This window comes from Chenopodium quinoa, unplaced genomic scaffold, assembly GCF_001683475.1.
Source record: "Chenopodium quinoa cultivar QQ74 unplaced genomic scaffold, ASM168347v1, whole genome shotgun sequence".
Taxonomy (NCBI): Eukaryota; Viridiplantae; Streptophyta; class Magnoliopsida; order Caryophyllales; family Amaranthaceae; genus Chenopodium; species Chenopodium quinoa.
This window is the reverse complement of record NW_018743920.1, coordinates 1501629-1525652: the sequence shown is the minus strand read 5'-3', so window position 1 is coordinate 1525652 and position 24024 is coordinate 1501629. Positions and strand designations below refer to the sequence as shown.

The 24024-nt window shown below is 39.3% G+C and overlaps 1 protein-coding gene, 1 non-coding gene and 1 pseudogene across 2 annotated transcripts; 2 read left to right on the top strand and 1 right to left on the bottom strand.

Moving 5' to 3' along the window:
* The first annotated feature begins 1190 nt into the window (after positions 1–1190).
* On the top strand, positions 1191–4870 carry LOC110687830 (annotated as a pseudogene).
* A 985-nt stretch (positions 4871–5855) lies between these two features.
* TRNAQ-CUG lies at positions 5856–5927 on the bottom strand. The gene has a single exon. It is a non-coding gene; the product is annotated as a tRNA-Gln (tRNA).
* Positions 5928–7975: 2048 nt separating this feature from the next.
* Positions 7976–13943, top strand: LOC110687828 (quinolinate synthase, chloroplastic-like). The gene is made up of 7 exons (XM_021864472.1): positions 7976–9423; positions 10525–10809; positions 11193–11411; positions 11638–11817; positions 12181–12696; positions 12963–13124; positions 13203–13943. Exons 1-7 carry the CDS (start codon positions 8680–8682, stop codon positions 13275–13277), a joined length of 2181 nt encoding a protein of 726 aa, XP_021720164.1. The 5' UTR covers positions 7976–8679; the 3' UTR covers positions 13278–13943.
* The last annotated feature ends 10081 nt before the right edge of the window (positions 13944–24024 follow it).

Sequence of the window (24024 nt, the reverse complement as noted above, 5' to 3'; positions counted from 1 at the left end):
ATAAACACCTCTATGTTCATTGTTTGCTTTGCTAATGAAGTAAGTATCCCGATAGATCAAGCAGCGTTTATCTTTACTCGTGTTGGTGATTCAAGACAAGCAATCGAAAAGCCTACATCTATTGTGGGGAACATAATTCGGCACATGGTTGAGAAATTCATACGTTGGGAATATCTGAATGTTGGGTGGGTTCGACTTAATACGAATAGGGCAACGAAGGGTAATCCAGGGAAGGCCGAAGCAGAGGGTTTGATCCGGGATCACAGGGGCACAATATTTGAAGTGTTTTCTACTTGTGCAGTATTTGCACCAATACAAACGCAGAACTTATTAGAGTACTTAGAGGGCTTGCTCTAGCTTGGAATGGGGGTCATCGAAGGATTCAGTTGTCGATTGACTCAGAAGTAGTGGTTCGTATGTTGGTTGAGGAAGTTCCTCCTCATTCTCTGTACATTCACATCATTCGAAAATGTCAATCACTTATCTACAAGGTTGGGAAGTGTATGTGGGGCACTTGTATAGAGAATCTAATCGAGCAGCTGCTTGGTTGGCTGACTATGCGTCAACTTTGATCAAAAGATGGTGATTTTTTCAGCGATCCCGAAGGATCTTTGTGCTTTTTTATTGGAGGATTTGAGTGGAGTGGCTCGGGCGAGACTTATCCCTTCAAATAAGGCTTGAAGTGGCGTCGTGGAGTCTTTTATTGCTTTTGTTTTCTTTCCTTTTGTTTTCGATTTTGATAGTGTTTGTTCTCTTGGGAGCTTGCCCATCTCATGCAAAAAAGAAAAAAAAAAAAACTCTTCTCATCTTTTGTACTTTGCTCATTTTAAACATGACCCACTTAAGCACGAGATCTGCCGGCCCATCCCTTACTTCAAACGGGCCAAAAAAAAGTTTAATCCATAAGTTACTGTCAACACAACTCCTTAAATCCTTAATGACCTTAACTAGAATTAGAATAACATACCGAATATGCGAACCTAATTCTAACCCTAGTTAATAATACTTTAATCACATTTATTTAATCACAATTACAAAAGCAACAATACAACGTGAAATACACAAAATCCAGAAAAAGTCAATCTATTATAAATCCAACAGTAATAAAACCATCCACGTGTACGTCCCCGATTTCATCTCTCAACCGCCTTACCAATCTCATCGGATTCCCCTATAATTTTCATCTGTGTTAGGCTAGGGGTTTTTCTCACCTCAATTCTTTTCCCAATTCTCAACTTTCTCTCTCATCGAATTCGAAGCTTTTTGCAATGGAAACTGAACGAGTTACCGAGTTTCCTATGACTCACCTGGATCGTCGTCCCAGGAAGCGTCCGCGTTTGGGATGGGATGTTGCTCCTCAAACTCCCAAGGTATACGATCTTTTCGTTTTTGATTTATTGTTTTCGGTGTTTTTTTTGGCTAGATCTGGTGATATTTTATTCGAATTGGCTGAATTTATTGAATTATATTCGTGATTTTGATCTGATTTTGATTTGGATGATTCTTGGTAGTTTATTGTATTGATTCAATTATTCTTGTTCAGATCTGTTGCTTTATGCTTGTTTATTGTCTTTTAACGATTTATGCTTGTTTGATTCTCAAATTTCTGGTATTAAGATGAAATTGAAGTTTTTTTGTACTTGCTTTTTCTATGAATATATATGATGCATAGCCTTTGAAATCATGAATTGGATAGTTTTGTTGAATTTAAATTTCTTTGCAAACGGGTTTTTTTCTTTGATGTTTTTAAAAGAAATTTCTGATTTTTAATTCATGCTTGAGGCGATGTTTATTAAATTAGGGTTTTCTTAATGCAAATTGATGATGGGATCTGTTTTAAATATGATAGCTAAGATTTATTTTATTAATTTGGTGGTTCTTAAATTTGGTCACAAGTGTTATGAATAATGTTATGTGGGAAAATATTTGAAGTAAAGTAATATAACAAAAATGCCCAGAAAATAAAAGATGATAGGGTTTTGTTTTTGTGTTAACTTGAGCGAAACATGGATGAATGGCTGTGTGTAGGCTCAGATAGGTATATTTTGTGGACAAGAGATTGGGAATGTTTCAAGCTTTGCACCGTCAGCTGCGCTTTCGGAACATTCTAGTTCCCTGTTTAGTAAGGGAGTGGCAAGAAATGGTTCTCCCCCGTGGAGGGAAGATGACAAAGATGGACATTACATGTTTGAGCTTGGAGATGATTTAACTTCTCGCTGTAAATACACTCTCCATTGTTAAAACTGTTCTTTTACTTTGTGTTACTGGTTTGCTTGTCCCAAGTAGATATGATGGTATTTAGTTACTGATTAAGTATTAGGTTGTATTCAATTTGGCTTTGAGTATACCATACTTTTGTGCTAATATTGATGTAACTTTAAAAACATTAGGCTATAATTTGGAAATCGGAGAATTTAACAGTATACTCATGTAGATTAGTATAGTAGGATGGTTCAGATTTATGTTGGTACATGGTATTGATTGCTTCTTTTATGTCTTTTCAGATAAGGTCCACAGCAAAATGGGTGAAGGTATGTATAAATTGAAAGGTTTATTAATGAAGGTTAGTGATCTTTATGTTACCAAAACTCATGTGTGCATTACATTGGGCCTCAGGTACTTTTGGTAGGGTATTGGAGTGCTGGGATCGTGAGAGGAAGGAAATGGTGGCAATAAAGATTGTACGTGGAATTAAAAAGTACCGCGAGGCAGCAATGATTGAAATTGATGTTTTGCAACAGCTCGGTAAACATGATAAAGGAGGCAATCGGTGAGTTATATTTCTGTTTTGCATTTGCACCTCTGTGCTTGCTGCCATTGATGGCACTGTCACAGAGGCTTTTTAAGTTTGACTGCAGTGGTTAAATTGTTTTGTTCCTTGCAGTTGTGTGCAATTACGGAACTGGTTTGACTATCGTAACCATATCTGTATTGTAAGTATATAGTTGATTTAGAATGGGTTTCCCCAATTACACATAAGTTTTGGGGTTAAGAAATCATTGGTGAATTGAAATGGTCTTAACAGGTCTTTGAGAAGCTTGGACCAAGCTTATACGATTTCCTTCGCAAAAACAATTACCGCACCTTTCCCATTGATCATGTCCGTGAGATTGGAAGACAACTGTTGGAATGTGTAGCATGTGTGTACTAAAATATATCTTCCCTTAGTTATACTGATTTTGTTGTTATCTTCCTGGCATCTAGTACAATAGGCACATCTTTGATTTCCCTTTCCCTAGATTATATATTTGTTATCTTCTCAGGGAAGACATCATAAGAAATCATTAACTGTCATGTCTGGGTTTTGTTTGGTTCATGACATTGAGCTTTTTGGAAAATGTTGCAGTTATGCATGACCTTCATCTTATACACACTGATTTGAAGCCTGAGAATGTGCTATTAGTCTCACCTGACTATGTTAAGGTCCCTGATTACAAGGTCTGGTTTTCGGCTACCTTTTGTGTTGCATTGGTTAACCTTTTGTGTTTCTGTTGTTATTGTGTATTGCATTTGATGTGATGTTTGGTTCATGTTATCTCTGCTGTCCTTGCACCTACTTGGTTCTTAATAATCTTTGACTTAAAATGCAGGGTTCTTCTCGATCACCCAAGGATAGCTCATATTACAAGAGAGTGCCCAAGTCAAGTGCTATTAAAGTCATTGATTTTGGTAGCACAACATATGAACGTGCAGATCAGAATTATATAGTGTCAACTCGACATTATAGGGCTCCTGAAGTTATTCTTGGTACAATTCTTGTTAAAATTGTACTGAATGATTGCCCCAATCTAGTCTGATTTTTCTTTCCTCTCCTTGTGTGTTACTGAGATACTATCTTAAATATGTAGGCCTTGGTTGGAGCTACCCGTGTGATGTTTGGAGTGTTGGTTGTATCCTCGTGGAACTCTGTTCTGTAAGTCTGCCTTCTTGATGTTAATTATGGATGCCCTTTTATACGTGATTGTAAATATCTTGACCTTGTATTCCTTATTTTAATTGTAGGGAGAAGCCTTGTTCCAGACACATGAAAACTTGGAACATCTTGCAATGATGGAGAGGGTGCTTGGTCCATTGCCACAGCATATGCTTAAGAGATTAGAGTAAGTACTAATCATTTCAGGGAACAAATATAGTAGTGGTTTTGATGTGGTTACCAAGGTTTGTGTTCTACTTGGATATATTTAACGTTGCATATTATATTGGCAGTCGGCATGCTGAGAAGTATGTTAGAAGAGGTAGATTGGACTGGCCAGAAGGTGCAGCTTCTCGGGAGAGTGTTAGAGCAGTTTCAAAGCTGCTGCGACTCCAGGTATTAACATGTCGGTCATGGCATGATGGCACTAATACTATGTTGTTTACCTTTTCATCTCTTGTGATGTGTTGATCATATCATTAATTTTTGTTTTTGTTTCTGTTTCAGAACCTTGTAATGCAACATGTGGATCATTCTGGTGGTGATTTCATACATCTTCTACAAGGTCTGCTCAGATACGATCCGTTGGAGAGGCTCACAGCTCGTGAAGCTCTCCGACATCCATTCTTTTCTCGTGATAATCTCAGAAGGTGAATGTACAAATCTGGGTGCATCTAGTTTAAAGAAGAGGGAACTTGTTATCCGTCAAGAAAGTGGTGAAGATATTTATAATTCTTGTGCCCAACTCTTAGATTGTAAATATTGCCAAATGATGGAACGCAAGTTTTGCTTGTGCTGGTCGAGTTTGTTTTCTAACCTATCTTGAGGCACAATATGTCTCAAAAGTGTATATACTTTTTTGGTCACAGAGCTGTAAAGAAGTATTATTGTATTGATTTTCTTTATATAACAACACTGGAGTTGGTATTTGAAATAAAAATTCCCTTTGTATCTGCATTTTGTATCGCCCCTTATTTAAATGTTCATTTCAAGGAACTCAAAGTTGATGTTTACTTCTAGGATTGCTTGGATTGTTTCTAAAATGCAAATGGTTTCTAATCAAAGCAGCTCTTTCAAATGAGTATTAACCCAACAACTGAAACATCAAAAATTTGTCAGTGAGCATAAAATCGACATTTATATGCAGATATTATTCTCCTATACCTGGCATTGTAATGTGGAAGGTCCCTTTTTGCAAACTTGCAATGTACATGCATCATGCAACTATGATTCTATGAACTTGGAAGGTCCCTTTTTGCAAACTTGCCGGCCGTAAGGCTCGTAACAATCAAGCTAGTTACGAATAAAGTTAGCAATGAATATATTCTGTAACAAAGTGCTTTGGTGTATAGGGCTTTGTTATGCTTTAGTAGTTTTCGAGCACGCGATCTTTCATTTGTGAGGAGCTTGAGATGAGCATAAATGTCAACCATGGTCCATGGGGAAGGTTGAAAGTTTTTGTTGTGTTTATTCCCTCACACCGTGTTAGTTTTGGTTGGTTTTATTCCAATCGCAACAACATAAACTCAAGCTCAAACTTGTCCAGATTAGAATTTTATAGGATTCGATTTGAAATCCTGTACGAGCTTTAAAAAACTTTGTATTCTTGAATTTATATGCTAATCAATAACCATTATTTATTTATTACTTAAACAACATTTTCGAGTACTCCGTAATATGATTTGGTCATGATTAATTCCTGCTTATTGTCCATCCCTATTTCATATTTACAAATTATTAATATTCCTGATCAAAGTGGAGAATTTGGGAGAGCAATGGTCCATGGAATAAAAAGTCTTCTTTAAAAAACTAATTTGATAAATTGCATTGTATTCTCTGGTAAAAAATGAAGTATAAAATATTAAATCAGCTCAGCTATACTTGAAGCGCAAAATTTCTCCCAAAAGTTATGTAAAAATAATAGCACAACTATTAAAATATAAGGTTCTACCGAGATTTGAACTCGGGTTACTGGATTCAGAGTCCAATGTCCTGACCACTAGACCATAGAACCAATTTGTGGTAAAAATTTTACAGTAGCAGTTCAAGAATAATTACTGTACTTCGTATTATGCTGCTCTCAAAATTAGTGGAGGGTTATTACAGTATTTAGGAAATTAATTAGTACGTGGCAAGTGGCGGGAAAAATATAAGTGGTTCTTAAGGTTGACCGGCTTAGGAATAGCTCTTATATGTCCTCCATTCCCGAAAAAAGGTTGCCTTTCATGATTTTATAAGGTTAATAAAGAAAATACGATAGTGAAAAACAATGATTAGATATCACATATATTAAGTATCAAATCGTAAATTAACTTTAAAAATAGGAATATTTGTATTTGAAGTAGGAAAGTAGTAAATAAAAATAGTTGCATTAGGAATATGTAAATTTTTTGATAAATGATAGTTACATGAAAATGTATGTATGAGGAAAATGAGTACAAAAAAAATTAGAAAATAATTGAAACACGATCATTAAAAAGGAATGCCAAAAAAGCAAATGTAACCCTATTACAGGAACAGAGGGATTAATATGGAGTAAGTAATAAATAATACAAAGTACAAAGTAAGTAAGAAGAGAAGAAGAATTACAAGATCATGCCTATTATTTTTTTTATAAAATGATAAATAATTTGTGGTAAAATTCATGAAATTTGAAACCCTCAAATAAAAAAAAAATATATTAATACAAAAAATAAATGTAATGGAGCCAACTTTTGAAAACAACAAAAAAAGAGTTTATGTAAGTGAACAAGCTGGGCTCATATTGTCTATTGAAAAGCTATCCAATTATGTTCATAAAGATTCAAATGGCTCTATTGTACTTGAAAGGATGTTTATTGGTTGGTACATTTGCCCCAATTTATCACATCTCAATTTGTTTGCACCCTATTATCAATTTATCAAATCTCAAAAAATAAGGGCGTCCGAGATTTATGAAAAAGGAAAGAATTTTACACAAATTTTATAAATAGAAAATGCTTTTTAGATTGAATATAAAGAAGAATTTTGTTGTACTACTTGAATGCCTTTTTTTTTTTTTTTTTTTTTTTTTTTTGGAAGCTACTTGAATACCTTTTGTTTGTGGTGAGTTGCTTGAATTTGGACAGCTTCTGATTAAAACGGGAGCATTAGTTTTATCAGTGGACTTACTTGCCCTATCTTGGTGGTCCTTGAACGTAATCACCAGGAATAAAATGGCCTATGGGATTTTGCACGATTAATCGACCTTATTCGGCATCAATAATAGGAACATACACAATATTATTAGTTCACAACAATTAAGATTTTGTCTTGAATTCTATATACTTTGTAGTAAAATTTATTTGAATCGTTTCAATGTTCATGTAAACACATTCAATTTAGCAAATTATGTATTTTGGACATCTAAGTTAGTTTGTTAGAATTTATGCTAAGGTGAAAAACTTGTTGGAATTGAATCTGCCTTATACAAGGCTTTGAATTTTTGACAAGGTTGGTTATCAAAACAATCACATAAATATGTAGTACGGAGTATGTATTTTGTATACTTCTTGCTTTGTTTTTTCAATTAACGGAGGGTACACAAAATTAAGGCAATCTTTCCGTAAAATTATATGTAAAAGTTTTTTTTTTCTTTACAAAAAATAATCAATGAAGAAGATCACAAACATCACCAACGAGGAGCTATACTTGGATAGTCAAGATAGTAAAATCAAGACAATGAATAACCCGTTTAAATCGATATTTAGCCAAAGCAATGAAACATAATTAAAAAAAGACTTGAGAGAGTCAATGTATTGATTGTATTCTATACAAAGACGTAATATCAAACTAAAATAGCATGTTTAAGATTTTGTTTGTTGATGGAAGAGAATCTAAGCATGAAACAAGCCATTCTACATTTCTACCATATTCATTCAACGACGCCCTATTTTCCTCAAAGTTTTCCACAGGCGATGCGCAATACAATACTCGTATGCAGCAATGATCAAGGGGTCCACAACCATCAACCCAATGCAATTTGAAAAGCTTATATTCGATTGGTGAACTAATCTAAGAAATTTCAATAACTGAATTTTAGTACATCTTTGACGCAACTTTGGGGCATCTTTGACAGTGGCTCCAAACTTAAAAATCTACTGCTCTAATTAACAATGTCAGTACAGTAATTTACCGACGAGAAAAACCCACATATATTGCACTTGTAATACAACCTTCCCATATTGCACCTTGTGTCAAATATTCTATGTAAGCAAAATTCTCGGGATATTAAATACAAGTCTTCAATTTTGTAGCAAGAAAAAATCTTCAATGGAATATTAATAAAAGAGGAGTGGTTGCTCCGCTAGGTTATGCATCATATGAAAAAAAAAAAAAAAAAAAAAAAAAAAAAGTGAATTGAACATGCCGTTAAAAAAGTTTAACTATGAGAAAAGTTTGGCTACCACTGATAAAAAAATAAAAGTATAAGTTTACCATTGAAAATTTGCTTTTAAATTATTATAATAAAAATAAAGTGAATAAAACATGCCGTTAAATATTTAACATGATAAACCCTTAGAATAAAAAAAAACCTAAAAAAGTAAAAAGTGAAAGAACCCATAGAAGTGGGGAATGGGGACATTGGAACATTCTTTCATTCCTTTTCGCGCGTTTGTCTTGAATTCCTCACCTCACACCTACACATTACACAACACCATTTATAACCGTCTTCCTCTGTTTTCATCTCCATTTTTCTGCCATTTTTCCCGCTTTTCAAGGTTTTCTCTCTTCTCCAACCTTCAACCATGAATTCTCCTGCTACTTCTTCTTCTTCCTCACGCTTCTTCTCTTCAATCCCTTCTCTCAAACCCCCTTCTTCATCCTCCATTACTCCTACTCGATTACCCTTTTCCAATTCTACCCTCAATTTCCCTCTCCTCAAGACCACCCCTAAATATTTCATAAACCCTAATTCTTCCTCTTCATCCTCCGTTTGTGCCGCCGCAATTACCTCGACTCCGGTGCCGGAAACCTCCGACCTCGCTGCATCGAAATTTGATAGGTTAATTGCAGAATTTCTCCCGTTGACTGACCCCGTTGACCGGGTGAAGCATTTGCTGACTTACGCGGCGAAGTTTCCGCCGTTAGATGAGGAGAATCGGACGGCGAAGAATCGTGTGATGGGGTGCACGACACAAGTCTGGGTTGACGCGAAGCTTGACGAAGAAGGGAGAATGAGATTCATGGCGGATAGTGATTCTGAGCTGAGTAGAGGGTTTTGTGGGTGTTTAATCTGGGTTTTGGATGGCGCTTTTCCTGAGGAAGTGTTGGATTTTAAGATTGAAGATTTAGGGTTGTTGAATTTTGGGGGAATTTCTGGGGGAGTTAATTCTAGGGTTAATACTTGGTATAATGTTTTGATTAGTATGCAGAAGAAGACTAAATTTCTGGTTGCTGAAAAAGATGGGAAGGTTTTTGGTGAACCTTTTCCTTCTATGGTTATTTCAGCTGATGGAATTACTGCTAAAGGTGGCTTTGCTGAAACGCAGGTAATCTTTTTAATTACGCTTTTGTTTTAAATGATGTAGACGAGATTTAATCTGTAGGGCATAGTCTTTTAGGTGTAATTCCCAAATGCTTTTACCAACTATAGTAGTTGTCATCCAGGTGCTTATATCTTAGTGATGTAGATAGGATTTGATCTGTAGGACGTAGTCTTTTTGGTGTAATTCCCAAATGCTTTTACCAACTAAATTAGTTGTCATCCCCGGGATTTGATATGTAGGACGTAGTCTTTTCAGTGTAATTCCCAAATGCTTTTACCAACTAAATTAGTTGTCATCCACGTGCTTATATTTTAGTGTTGTAGTAGAGATAATTCTAGTGTGCAATCAAGATTTGATTTTTTTGTCATGTGTGGTGTACTTGAATAGATTAGTTGGTGGAATGCTGTTGATTTTGTGGCTGTAGTGTTTTGAATTATGAAGACAACAGTTTTCAGGTTTTTAGAATTATCAGTATAAATTGTTTATTAGGCTGATCTGCTGTTGTTCAAAGTCGGTTCATTATCAGTTTGTTGATCCTATGTATTGGTTTTTATTGAAACATGATGACTAGGTTATGTTTGTATGATGAAAAGAAGGCACAGGCGCTCGCACACTTTTGTATGTGTACTTGTGTAGGAATAATTTTCATCAGATTACTGCAGGTTTTATGCATGTATGAATTTGTGGAGTAGATTGAGAGACATAGTCGAATTAGGCAAACTAGATAGACTGGAAAGTTTGCTTGAAGGATGGGTTAACCTTTCGTTTGATTATATAAATGCATTTAACAATTCAGTGATTTGGATTTGGTTTCAAGCTGATTTGGAGAAAATTGGTAATAGTCAGAATATTGTGATGTTATACTGCTGTATTTAATTTGGTTTCCATTTGGAGGTTCAAGTTATGATTTATGACTGCTTGTTAGGGTATCAGTTGATGAATGACGAAATTCCAAAAATGCATGAAAGACTCCTCCTTATTGCTTCTTGAATATTTGTATAACTCATTACTCTTTAGTTTGATCTGCTGCTGTCAAAAATCCATTGTACCTATCCTCTATAGAAAATTTCCAGCATAATAATGATACTGTTGATTTGATTTCAGGCAAGATATTTGTTCCCTGATGAATCACAAGTCAATGATCTTGTCAAACATCTCAAAGAAAAGAACATTGGCATTGTTGCACATTTCTATATGGATCCTGAGGTCCAAGGTGTCCTAACTGCAGCCCAAAAGCAGTGGCCACACATCCATATATCAGACTCATTGGTTATGGCTGATAGAGCTGTCAATATGGCTAAAGCTGGATGCCAATTTATTGCTGTTCTTGGTGTAGATTTCATGTCGGAAAATGTCCGTGCAATCCTTGATCAGGCTGGCTATGACAAGGTAAATCTGACAAGTGTTGTTTTGTCAAATAGTCCTTTATTCTATTTACCATGAGAGACTGTTTTATGTTAAAGCTAAGTATTAATGTGTTGAAAAATTAGAGGGTAATGGCATTGTAGAAAATTGACAATAACCTTAGTCTGCCAAAAAAACATTGTTAATGACCTTGTTATTTGTGCTGTGGTTTTCAAAATTCAATCAGCCCCTATCTTCTTGTAGCTGCATCCTTCGATTTCAACTCCACACAAATGCATTTATATATGTTTCACATTAAAGTAATGTATTCTTACTGTACAAAACCTTAATTTTATGATTGTTTTACACAAGAATTTACTGTCAATATGCTTCCAACAACATAACTCAATGGTGAATGCTTTGTACAGGTTGGTGTTTACAGGATGTCTGATGAACGAATTGGTTGCTCATTGGCTGATGCTGCAGCTACAACAGAATACATGAAATATCTTGAGATTGCCTCTTTGTCACCACCTTCACTGCATGTGATCTATATTAATACTTCATTGGAGACAAAAGCTCATGCTCATGAGCTTGTGCCAACAATAACATGTACATCTTCCAATGTGGTGCAAACAATTTTGCAGGTTGGCCTAAATGCTAAGTAATTATTACTACTGCTGCAGTGCTGCTTGTTTCTCTTTAGTTTTTGATATGTTTTTGCTGGTTCTCTATTCTATACTTTCGAGGTAGCTTTATTGGACTCCCCCTTTCATGTATGAAAAGTTTGTTGTTGCCTTTTCTCCCTTAATTTATGTGGATTCTAATTGCAGTTCTGGGTTTCTTATTCCACATCTCCTTTCTCTTTCTTAGGCATTTGCACAGATTCCTGACCTGACGGTGTATTATGGACCGGATTCCTACATGGGTGCCAATATCGCAGAGTTGTTTCAGCAGATGGCCTTGATGTCAGATGAAGAAATTTCAGCAGTACATCCACAACATAACAGAAACTCAATCAGATCTTTGCTTCCACGCTTACAATACTTCCAGGTGCTTGTTATACTTTGAGGGCCTTTTATAAGACATAATACTGATGATTTAATTTCTGAATCTTCTTAGGTGTAAGCTGTTATGTATGATACATTGAACAATTTCATGTTGCTGCTCCATTGAAAAAAACCAATTTTAACCCCCTATACGATCAATCCAATGATAGATATGTCCCTCTATCAAGTTTAGACAGAGATCTAATGAATCCGAGTGATAAAAAAATATTATATTACAAATGCACAACTAGCATATCTGCATCTGCATATTACAAGATATTCTTTCATCCACAAGTCTTATTGTGCTTTTATAAATGTAGTACAAGTGGCTGCTTTTTATTAATCTGTGACAATATTTCTGCACCAGGATGGTACATGCATTGTACATGACCTTTTTGGACATGATGTTGTAGAGAAGATAAATGACATGTACTGTGATGCATTCCTTACTGCCCATTTTGAGGTCCCTGGAGAAATGTTCTCTTTGGCTATGGAAGCAAAAAGACGAGGAATGGGGGTAGTTGGCTCCACCCAGAACATATTAGATTTCATAAAACAGAGACTACAAGAGGCTCTGGATAGAAATATTGATGACCATCTTCAATTTGTTCTGGGGACAGAATCAGGAATGATTACTTCCATTGCTGCTACAGTGCGTGCAATGTTGATGTCCACAAAACCTTCTCCGAAGAGAGCTGATATTAGTGTTGAGATAGTTTTTCCTGTATCATCGGATTCAGTATCAAACACAAAAAATACTTCATGTGGCAGCTCTAATTTAACAGGAGTTGAAGATCCAGTAAATCTTACTGTTGTACCTGGAGTTACAAATGGTGAAGGGTGCTCCATCCATGGGGGATGTGCATCCTGTCCATACATGAAGGTGCTTATCAATCGTTTCACTGATGTTTTTGTTTGCAATTTTACCCTAAATTTTCTTTGAACTGTTATTTTCAGCGTAAGCTGGTGTATCTTTGATACTCGTAATTATGGGGGGTCAACTGTGTAGATAAAATTTGTGATTATTTTGGCTGAGACCTTTCTGTGATTCTTTTCGTCTGGGGTAGTTTACTGTAGATATGTCATCAGAAATTAGCTTACAGGATTAACATTTTCAAACCTGATCTGGTCGTTCCCTTGCTTTGCCAGATGAATTCTCTAAGCGCCCTTCTTAAAGTTTGCCAAAACCTGCCAAATGATAGGCATGTTCTCTTTGCTTATGAAGCTGGAAGATTTAGTTCTCAGACAGTGAATGGAAGATCAATAGCTGATGTTGGATGTGAACCAATTCTTCACATGAGGCACTTTCAGGTTTTTAACTCTGTAGAATTTCATATCTGAAAATGTTTTGGTATACTGTTTATTTTATTGATTTTGATGCATCTACAGGCACACCGAGAACTGCCAGCGAAGCTAATTCATCAGGTTTGCCGATCATCTGTAAATGGGAAGCCAGCATTATAAGATGTAACGAACTTTGTCATATGCGGTGGCTGTCAGATTGGTGCGGCTGCTCAATGGATGGCTTCATATGCAATTTTGTCAGATGATGATTTATATCCAACTTACCTGCTGCAAAAGAGGAACTTATGACTGTTGCTTGGTTCTGTAACCCTTCCCCTCTTCCTTTTGGGTTGGTACTTGTGTAGTTGTGTTGATTATTGTTACCTTCATACCTTAAAATAGTCCAGTCTTAGAATTCTAGGAACAGAATGAGAGATATACCGGGCAATGTGTTGTACATATGATTACACTCATGTCTGAATTATCAAATACACAATTCTGGGCATTTTCCCCAATAATTAAATGATTCCTCAAGGTTCTAATGCAAAGGAAAGTTATCAGACCCAATAGTATATTTAAACAGGAAAATTTTCTCTTTGGATACCTTATATTTTGGTTGATCTACTATGGTGCCGAGGTCAATAAAGCTGTTCCAATTTGGAATCATTCATATCTAATTTTATCTAAATTGCCCAAAGTATCATTTTTGCTTAATATTTTTCCTTTTTTTTTTTTTCTCTTTTTTCATAAATACCTTGGCAATCTGTTCCTAGGTGATAATGAGAAATATTTTGTGGACATAAAACTTTGAAACATTTTTTTTACCACTTTATGGGTGATGTTCAATAATACATGAATTATGTACATTAATTAGGATGATATTTACAAAATTACACTTAAATCTACTCAAGTCCACCGTCATTGATTATCATCTACCAACGAGTTGTGAGGGTGCTAAGTGTCATAAAGTAACATGATTTTTTTGGGACTTTTCAAACTTTAAAATTGGACAGTTTTGTGTTCGCATAATATAAATATTATGAATCACGATTAAATCAAATTATAGGACAACTCATACACTCGTTATAATTAATTATTTCATCACACTGTGCATACAGTTGCAACAAATAATAGAGCTGAGTAGTAGTGTTTCTTATATCCCTATCCCTATAAAAACTGATGAGGGACAAGCTAAAAACTACACACACAAACTATTACCTTAATCATCCGTGGAAAAGATGAAATGGGGTTATCTGCTACTTATTAGCATGATTGTCATGGCAGGCAGTAGCACAACTGCCAGCCGTGAAATCAATGATGGTTTGTCCAATCGCGACAACCATCATCAGCAGCCCTTGCTCTCACTTATTTCAAACATCATGCTAGAGGGAGCTGGAGCTGCTGTCGACAATACTCTGAGTTGCACACTGGCTGGTGCAGCCTGTTCCAGTAATAGCGAGTGCTTCCCACACAACGCATGCCGGTTTCTCTATAACAAGTGCGAATGGTGTCCAGGAGCTGGTGATTCTTGCGGTCTAACTTGGCAATGTTGTCCAGGACTGTCATGCAGTAGCAGAATCTCTGGTACTTGCTCCTAAGAAAAATGCAAGACTATGTATGTGTGTTTATTGTGTACTAAATTACTACTCGTACTATATTGGAGTAGTAAAATAAACTCCTAGCTAAGCCCATATTGGCTTGTCTTCTCTGGTGGAATATACTATACATGTATATTATTTCGGGGTTTTCTGTGTCTCTCGGGAGAGTTACATCACTAAGTCTGGATTTCGGGCGCCTATACCTGCAAAAACAACGGAGACTCCGGTTGGGTGGAGTTTCCGCCTCCGACGATCAAGTTAGAACGTGTACGGAGAATGTAAAAAGGTGCGGAAAGTAAGTGAGATATTCTCGGATTCCGAGATCAGGTGTTTTTCTGATGTGAGAGAATTGATTATGGTGCAATCATTGAATGTATCTGTTCCCAAAATGGGATAAATATCCCTATTTATAAGGTCATTGGGATTTGTGCCTCTGTCCTAGGTTACGGAAACCTAGGACTAATGGGCTGCGCCGTTTTTGAGCAGTCTAGGGAATTGGGCCTTGAAGGCCGCCAATTCCATATGAGGTATCTGCCTACCACGTGTCTAGCTCTGGTAGGTCCACTTTGGGCCCTCCCTAAGGTGACACGTGTCACGCTCTAGTTGGCCCACGTGGCGGAAAAAAAATACCCAAATCATTTGCCTCTCACAGGGGTGATGTGGCGCGCCACGTGACACCTGTGACAAGTGTAATACATGCATGGGTGGACAGTATTTTTACTGTTTACCTTCTGGAGTAAATGTCAGGGTTGCCCATGAGACTTTTACCCTTCTATACATATGCTTTCATCCCTTCATTTTCGCATTTTCACGAGAAATTTTCCGACAGAGAATCTTTAACTTTTGAGGGAATTTGTTTATTGCCGCTTGAGTTCGATCCGCCTGCATTACAGACGCCCCAAGAGGTTCCTTCAGTACCTTCAATACAAGGAAACCGCCTGCTCCATCTCTTTTCCGTTCTTTAAATTTCCGTCTGTGTTTGTTATTCCTTGTTTTTCGAAATGTTTTCACAAACACACATGGCACGGCCTAGGGTAGCTATCAGCCGGTCACTAGGGACGGCTGAATCTAGGACTAGGAGTGCCGCCTGCCCCCACTTGGACTCCCCTCTGCAAACATCCCCGAATCTGACCGTCTCTGTGTCTGTGCAGGACACTATGGTCAGAACTAAAAGGACGGCCCAGGGCCCCATAAATGATGAGGAAGATGGCGGCGCTATTAGGGTGCCATGGGATGAGGTTTTTTATCACCCACCCGGCACTCCAAGCACGCCGGATGACTCCATCCTGAATGAGTCAGATGATGAGGCTGATGATAGTGCATCCGGCTCTAAAACAAGGGTCATCCCAGTCGGATGCTGCTTCAGGCGGTTCCGAAGATAAACTGAGCCGCCTGTATCCCATGAAGAGCCAGAAAGCTCCGAGTCTGCCTTTGACTTTGAGGAGGAGGCTGCCTCCCCTAAAAGAGGACAAGGGGAAGATTCGTCCTCTGCTCGCAAAGAATTTACTCCCTATTTCACCCATGTCTCTGCTGGGACTCAGAGAAATATGCTAAAAAAGCTTGAGGAATTTCGGGACACCTATGTCATGGGGGCCGGATATGAGATTCATGTCCCTAATGTGGACGATACAGTCGTCTGGCCATTAAATCAAAGTTATGGGGATTAATGCTTCGGCTTACGAAGCTGCGATACAGGTGGGCTTGAGATTTCCCCTTGATAAAGACGTTGAGAAAATCCTGAACGGATACCGCTTGAGTGTTTGGCAGCTCGCCCCTAACTCGTGGGTGAATGTTCTTGGGTATGTCGCCGCCTGTAAGATGCAGGGGGTGAAACCGGGCTTTGAAGCCTTTGCTTCGATGCATTATTTGAGCAAGGCTCCTAAGGCAGCCGACCCTGGGTGGTACACCCTAACTTGTCACAAGAGGTTCATGATAACCCTGGGCAAGGAATCAAAATGGAAGGACTAGCAGAGCCGTTTTTACATCATCTCTTCGCCAAATACCAGGCGGAACCGGAAGTACAACACTTGGAACATGAACCCATACCTTCTAGGCCAGAAGGTGATCCTCCCACCTGTTCCTGATGAAGGTTGGGATCAAATTTTGACGCCTGGCTTGTTCAAGGTTTCCTCCAAAACCTTAGAGGGAGGGAACGAAAGGGAGACAATTCCCCATAGTTACATCCCTAGGTTTGAGTGGCTAAGGGACCCTTTTTACTTAGCCGCCTGTGGTCTTAGCATAGAAAAAACGAAAGGTAGCTGGTCAGATAAAACCATCTAGCAATATATATATATATATATATATATATATACACACACACACACACACACACACACACATATACCTATATATATAATTAATTCTTTTTGTTAATTCTTACTGACGCTCATCCGGTTTTTTTTTTTTTTTTTTTTTTTTTTTTTTTTTTTTTTTTTCTTTTCAGAAGAAGCAATGTTGCAGCTATCTCCGAGTAAGAAATCCGCGAGCTCTACTGCCGCATATCGCCAAATGATCCGGCAGAAAAACCAGATATTAAAAAAAGATCAACTGCAACACGTAAGTATTCCACAATTGTCGTAGTCAGGCGGACCTTATTGTCTTGAACTTGATGGCTTAACTTAATTTTCAGGAAGGATCAATGAGGCCGCTTGCTTTTGGCGACAAGCCACCGAAGCGTTCGTTTGCTAAAGAGGACCGGATGCCCTCTAAATCGAGGAAGTCTATGGCACAGAAAAATCCATCTGCTGCCAAGTCTGGGGATGGTTCTCATCCCTTTACTGCCGGCAAGTGGCCTGTTTCTCTCGAGGCCCTCAAAAAACCGGACGTCCCCCGGAAGTCAAAGTGTGGCAAACCACTCACCGCTGCTGTCGGCTCAGTAGCAACAGGCGGCATGTCATAGGCAGACGCAAAAACAGGCATTTTAAAGACTTGGAGGTTGGGCTCCCTGGTATTAGTGCCTTCAATCCGTTACCTTACCCTAATAAGGTAAAGTCTTATCAGCAGATGCCCAATAGCTCTAAAGACACCCGATCTATAGGTTGGGCTTATGTCAACTTCTCACCAAGTGTTGAATGTGCAGATGCTACCCCAAGGCCGGATATACAGCAGTTCGCTAAGAACATGCTGAAGGCCATCTCTGCCGAGGAGCGGGATTCTGTTAGGGGGGTTGGCACCCACACTTTGATGCCACTTTGGCGCTGCTAGCTGAGGTAACCCGTTTTTAAGTTAGAAAATATTTCTAACCTCTCTCATACCGTCTGTATTGACGATCTTCTTTGCCGGATATAGGCCATGCTTAGAGTGAATGGGCTCAAGAAGCCGTTCTCAGACAAATAAAAAGTGGTAAAGAGAAAGGGCCGCCTCTGCTCTAGATCAAGCCATGTTTGACATATACAAAAATGAAGCACTGACTCATGATATCCTTCATTCTCAGGCGGAGGCCAACCTGCAGGTCAAGTAGCAGCTAAAGGCGGCCCAAAAGAGGGTATCTGAGCTTGAGGGCCAGTTGAAATCAGCCAAGGATGAGCTTGAGAAGCATGAGGATGTCAGCAAGGAAACAAACAACCTACGCCGCCGAAACGAGAATCTGAAAAGAAAACTCACCAACCAGGAAGAGCAGCTGAGGAAGAAGTACCAAGCTAGGGCCGAGGAGGAAAAGAGGCAGCTAGTCGAGGAGAATGAGGTTGACTGTGCTATCCGGATGAGAATGGCTTGGAAGGTTTTGCATTCTGATGACGACTACTCCGTTTGGGAGTATCGTTTTGAGGAAGCCATCGAAAAGCTTGACGAGGAGCGGCTGCAGGCGGAGAAAAAAGGCGAGGCTGATGATGATGAAGACATGGCTGAGAATGAGGACTTCGAGCATGATGGGGGTCATCCGACTGATGCTGGTGAAAAGCCGAATGAGAATGTAGAAGAGTTCTCCCCTCAAGATGATCAAGTCTAAATCTTTCTTTGGCCGAATGGCCTGACAATTACTTTTCCAACCTGCGTGCCGAGTATATATGTATCTTTACCGACTGAGGAATCGGGTTTGATTAACAATTTCTTTTTCTCACCGATTGTAAAATCGGTTAACACTTTCTTTTGGCCGACCATGGGGTCGATTTTATATGAAACAGCCGACCATTGGGTTAGTCTTCCTGCATAAAAGAAAAAAATTGCCCTTACATTTTCATTATGCATAAACTTTGCTAAGTGCGCAGCCTTTTTATTTTATACATGCGATTTACCGGATGTATTTTCCCCTGGACAAATGTACGCTTGGTTTCAAAAGTAGGTTGATTGACCTAGAAATTTTTGATACCTGTAAGGGTATGACTAATTTCTGAGTCAATTAATCACTAAGGTGATTGCCCCAAACCAAGTGGACAATCATCCATCAAGCATCCGGATAGAGTATCAGACGGTCATTGACCGTATCGATATTGCCGAAGGGCTTTTAATTTCTGAGTCAATTACTCCTAACTGGGTCAGTAATGCCTCCGTTGAGCAGGCGGACCAATCAATAGGGAAATCTGCTCTTGGACCGTCTGCATTGTCCTGGAGAAATAACAGGCGGCTGAAAGTGCTATTACCTGAATGTTTTCCAGCGTCCTTTTGCCCTATTGGGGGAATTTCTTGAGTTAATTATCATGAGATTTTAATCTAAGTTGGAATGACCGTCTACATTGTCCTTTTGCCCAATGAGACATGCGGTTTTGTTTATGCCGTTTAGGTTCCATTTTAGATTATTCAAGTCAAACAACTGTGAATTAGCCCTTATTGGGTTAATTAGTCTTTTCCGCTTGTGTTTGAGTTTATAGAGCGATGTACCACCTAGATGGGAGATGCAGATGCTCTCTGCGACGAATTCACCCGGATGGGCATTGCCGGATGACTTGCTCTTGTTGGAGCAGACAGGTAAATGTTTAGTAGCAGACGACCATTGGCCATACCTAGTCGTTTTAAACGAGCAATGTTTAGCTGCTGAGTTTTGGACTTAGCTTATATTTTCAAATTTAGCCGTCTATATTGCCCTTGAGTAATAACAAGCGTCTTAATGGTGTAAGAACAGAAGTGAGTTCTTTTATCTAATTGAAATAATAGTCGGCTACCGGTTGTTATAGAACAGGCGGTAATCTCTAGCTATCTAGGTCTCATTAGATAGTTCAATTCAAACAGCTGCGAGCTTATCTTAATCCAGACAGTCAGTAGGGCTGTTTGTTTTTTAGGTTTATAGAGCAATGTACCACTCGGATGGGAGATGCTCTTTGCGACGAATTCATGCGGATAGGCGTCGCCGGATATCTACTCATGTTGGAGCAGACGATGGGTTTTATTAAGGCCGTCTGCACATTGCACAGACGATATTCCAATTGGGAGATATATAATCTATATAAATAAACAGAGTTGAAAATAAAAAGAAACTTTTTTATTGATAGGCTCTTTATTTACAACAATTTCGAAGTCTTAGAAGAAGTACTTTTTAAAGTTATCTACATTCCAAGTTCTGGCTAGCTGCCTGCCATTTGGAGTTTACAGGCGGAAGGTGCCGCCTCTCACTTATTCATAGATCCGGTAGGGGCCTTCCCAATAGGGAGTCAACTTTACTTGCTTATTAGCCTTACCAGTTGCCTCCATTTTTCGTAACACAAAGTCCCCTACTTTCAAGGGCCCGCTTGTGTACTCTTTTGTTGTAGGCTTTTGTCATATTCAGACGGTAAATCTCATGACGCAAGGCGGCATTGCCCCTATGCTCTGGTAGTGAGTCCGATGCTAGCTGCATGGCCTCCCAGTTACCCTCTTTGTCATACATCATGGCTCGAAGAGTCGGCTCATAGTATTCAATGGGCAAGACGGCTTCTGCACCGTATGCCATGAGAAATGGGGTTTCACCGGTTGCTCTTTTTGTTTTTGTTCTGATGGCCCAAAGGAGATGAGGCAACTCATCCGCCCATGGACCGCTTGCTCTTTCAATTTTCTTTATAATGCCGTCTGAGATTAGCTTGTTGAAGATTTCAACCTGGCCGTTTGCTTGGAGACGGTCGACTGATGCAAAGCAACGAGAGATCACTTGGTATCCCAGGCAATTCTTGAGGGTAGGCGTATCAAATTGAGGGCCATTGTCAAAGACCATAGACATAGGTACCCTAAACCGGGTGATGATATTCTTCCAAATGAAGGAGATGACATCATATGTCTTGATGCCTTTGACCGCCTCTGCTTCTACCCATTTGGTGAAGTAGTCAACGGCCACTAGAATATATTTCCGTCCTCTTGGAGCAGGCGTCACTACTAGAAATAAGCCGGATTCCGACGGACTGAAATTCCCTTGGAAAATTCGAATTTTCAGACGAAAATTGGATATGTCGGAAAATTCCGCCGAAAAATGTTAGTTCCGACGAAAAATCCCTCGGAAATATTCCGACGGATTTTTTTTCCCTCGGAATTTACTGCTTCCGACGGAAATTTCCGTCGAAAGCGGTCAATTCCGAGGGAAAAAAATCCGTCGGAACATGTTAATTTCCTACGAATTTTTAATCCGTAGGAAATTCCGAGGGATTTTAATTCCGTCGGAAATTTCCGACAGAATTTTAAGCTTTTCCGACGGATTTAATAATTTTAAAAAAACAAAAACAATACAAAAACCCGGAAAACCCTAACTTCCCCTTCTCTCTCCTCTTTCTCTTTTCTCTTTCCTCTTCTCTTCCTCTCCGATTTCCTCTCCTCCTTCATTCTATCTTCTTTCTCTGTTCTTCGTTCATCCTCTTTCTCCTTCTTTCTCCTTCATTCTCTGTCTCCTTCATTCTCTTTACTCTTTTCCTTTTTCGTTTTTTTTCGTTCTCCTTCATCCTCTTTTTCTTTTTCGTTTTTTTTTTCGTTCTCCTTCATCCTCTTTTCCTTTTTCTTTTTCATTTCCTTCATTTTCGTTTCCTTTTTCGTTTTCTTTTTTGTTTGCCTTCATTTTCGTTTTCGTTAATTGTGGGTTGGTGGTCGTCAACAATTATGTTGTTTATGGTCAAATTCGACCATAAAAATTCCAGATCTGGAGTTTTTATTGTCGAATTTAACCATATAATCCCAAATTCAAGGCTTTGGAGGTGGAATTCAAGGTATGTCTTCGTTTTGTTTCTAATAATTTGCTTTGGTTTTTATTTTTTATTTTTTATTTTTTTTAATTTATTATTGTGGATTAATTTCGATTGTGTGGTTAATGTTTAATTTCGTTGTTTAATTTGAGTTTATTTTTGTTGATTTATTTTTGCTTGGTTGTTTTTTGTGTGATTTTTTTGGTTTTTTGTGGGTTTTTTGTGGTGGTTGGTGGTGGTAGGTGGTTTACGGGGTGGAGCTTGGTGGTTTACGGTGGGTAGGGGGCAGTGGTATGCGTGGTTATGGGTTGGTGGTGGGGGTTGGTTGGGGTGGGTAGGGGCAGTGGTATGCGTGGGTAGGGGTGGGCTGGTGGTGTGGGTTGGTGGTGGGGGTTGGTTGGGGTGGTGAGCAGGGGTGTGGGCTGGTGGTGTGGGTTGGTGGTGGGGGTTGGTTGGGGTGGTGAGCAGGGGTGTGGGATGGTGAAGTGGGTTGGTGGCGGGCTGTTTTTTTTTTATTTACTTTTCCGACGGAATTTCCCCCTCCGACGAAAATTTCCGTCGGAACATACCCCACTCCGACGGAAATTTCCGTCGAAACCATGCGACGAATTTTCACTTAAAGTCAACAAAAGCGCCGACAGAACATAATCCGTCGGAATAGACCTTTCCGACAAAATATCGCGAAATTCCTACAAAGTGTATTCCGACGTTGCTTTCCGACGGAATTTCAGGGTTTTCCGACGGATTTTTTCCGTCGTTGATTGACTGTTTTCTAGTAGTGCGTATACGGACCCAGAATGTCCATGCCCCATTTGGCGAATGGTACTAGGCTGTGAATGGCCGTCAGATCAGTGGTCGAAATGTGTATGAGTTTGCCGAATCTTTGACACTTATCACACTTCTTCACCATTTCCATGGCGTTTGGCTCAAGAGTGGGCCGGAAGTAGCCTTGCCGCCGCCTAACCCTTCTTGCTAGTGACCTGCCGCCTATATGGAAGGCACAAAAGCCCGAGTGCAGATCCTCTAGAATCTCTTGCCCCCTTTCTGGGGTGATGCATTTCAAAAGAGGTTGTAGAAAACCCTTCTTGAAAAGCTCCCCATTATGAATCTTAAAGTTGGCCGCACGTTTTTTCATTGCAGCCATTTCTGGATATGTAGTCGGCAAAGTGTCGTCTAGCAGATAGGCCCGGATGCCATCCATCCAAATTGAACTCCGGTCTAGTATTCCAATGGGATCTTCTTCAATATTTCGCTTTTCCATTACTTCCCAAAAGACCGACCGAGGTGTATCACAGGAGGCCGATGATGCCAGCTTAGAAAGGGAATTCGCCTGATTGTTCTCTGACCTGGGCACCTGACATAGATGAAATTCATCAAGTGCCCCAGCCTCTTCGTTGACCGCCTGCAAATATTTTATCATGGCCGGATGGGTGGCCTCATAGTCACCATGGTACTGGCTAACGACCAATTGTGAATCAGAGCAGGCGTCAATTTTTCTTGCCCCAGCCGCCTTGCACATGCGGATACCGGCTAGTAGGGCTTCATATTTCGCATCGTTATTTGAGACTTGAAACTTGAACCGTAGTGCATATTCCTACTTGTGCCCTTCAGGGGACTGACATATAACCCCTACACCACAACCATGCATAGTAGAGCTTCCGTCTACATACACTTTCCAAACCTGGTCAAGATTCTCCAGCTCAGTCGACCTTGTCATTTCGACAATGAAGTCGGCAAACGCTTGACCCTTCACTTCCTTCCTTGGTTTGAAAGAGATTTCAAGACTTTGCATCTCAATATCCCATTTGAGCATCCTACCAGATGACTCCAACGTTGTCATTGGCTGCTTGAGGGGTTGGTCTGTGTAGACCACAACCGGATGTGCCAAGAAGTAGGGATTCAACTTCTTGACTGCCATGTAAAGAGCCAGGCCAAAATTTTCAACCATTGGGTACCGTAGTTCAGCATTTCGAAGAACATGGCTGATGAAATAGACCGGGAGATGGATGCCGTCTCTCTCAGCAAGGAGAACAACACTAAGAGCATGGTCCGAGACGGCTAAGTACATGTAAAGCCTCGGCAAAGAGTGTAAGTGTTTTTTCAATTTCTGAAAGGCCGCCTCAGCATCATCCCCCCGTTCAAACCTAGTCTTCTTTTTGATAGCTTGGAAAAAATAGAGGCACTTGTCATCTGACCGGCTGAGGAATCTCCCCAATGACCGACTAACATAATGACGGTCTTGGATTCGTTCAGAGTCGG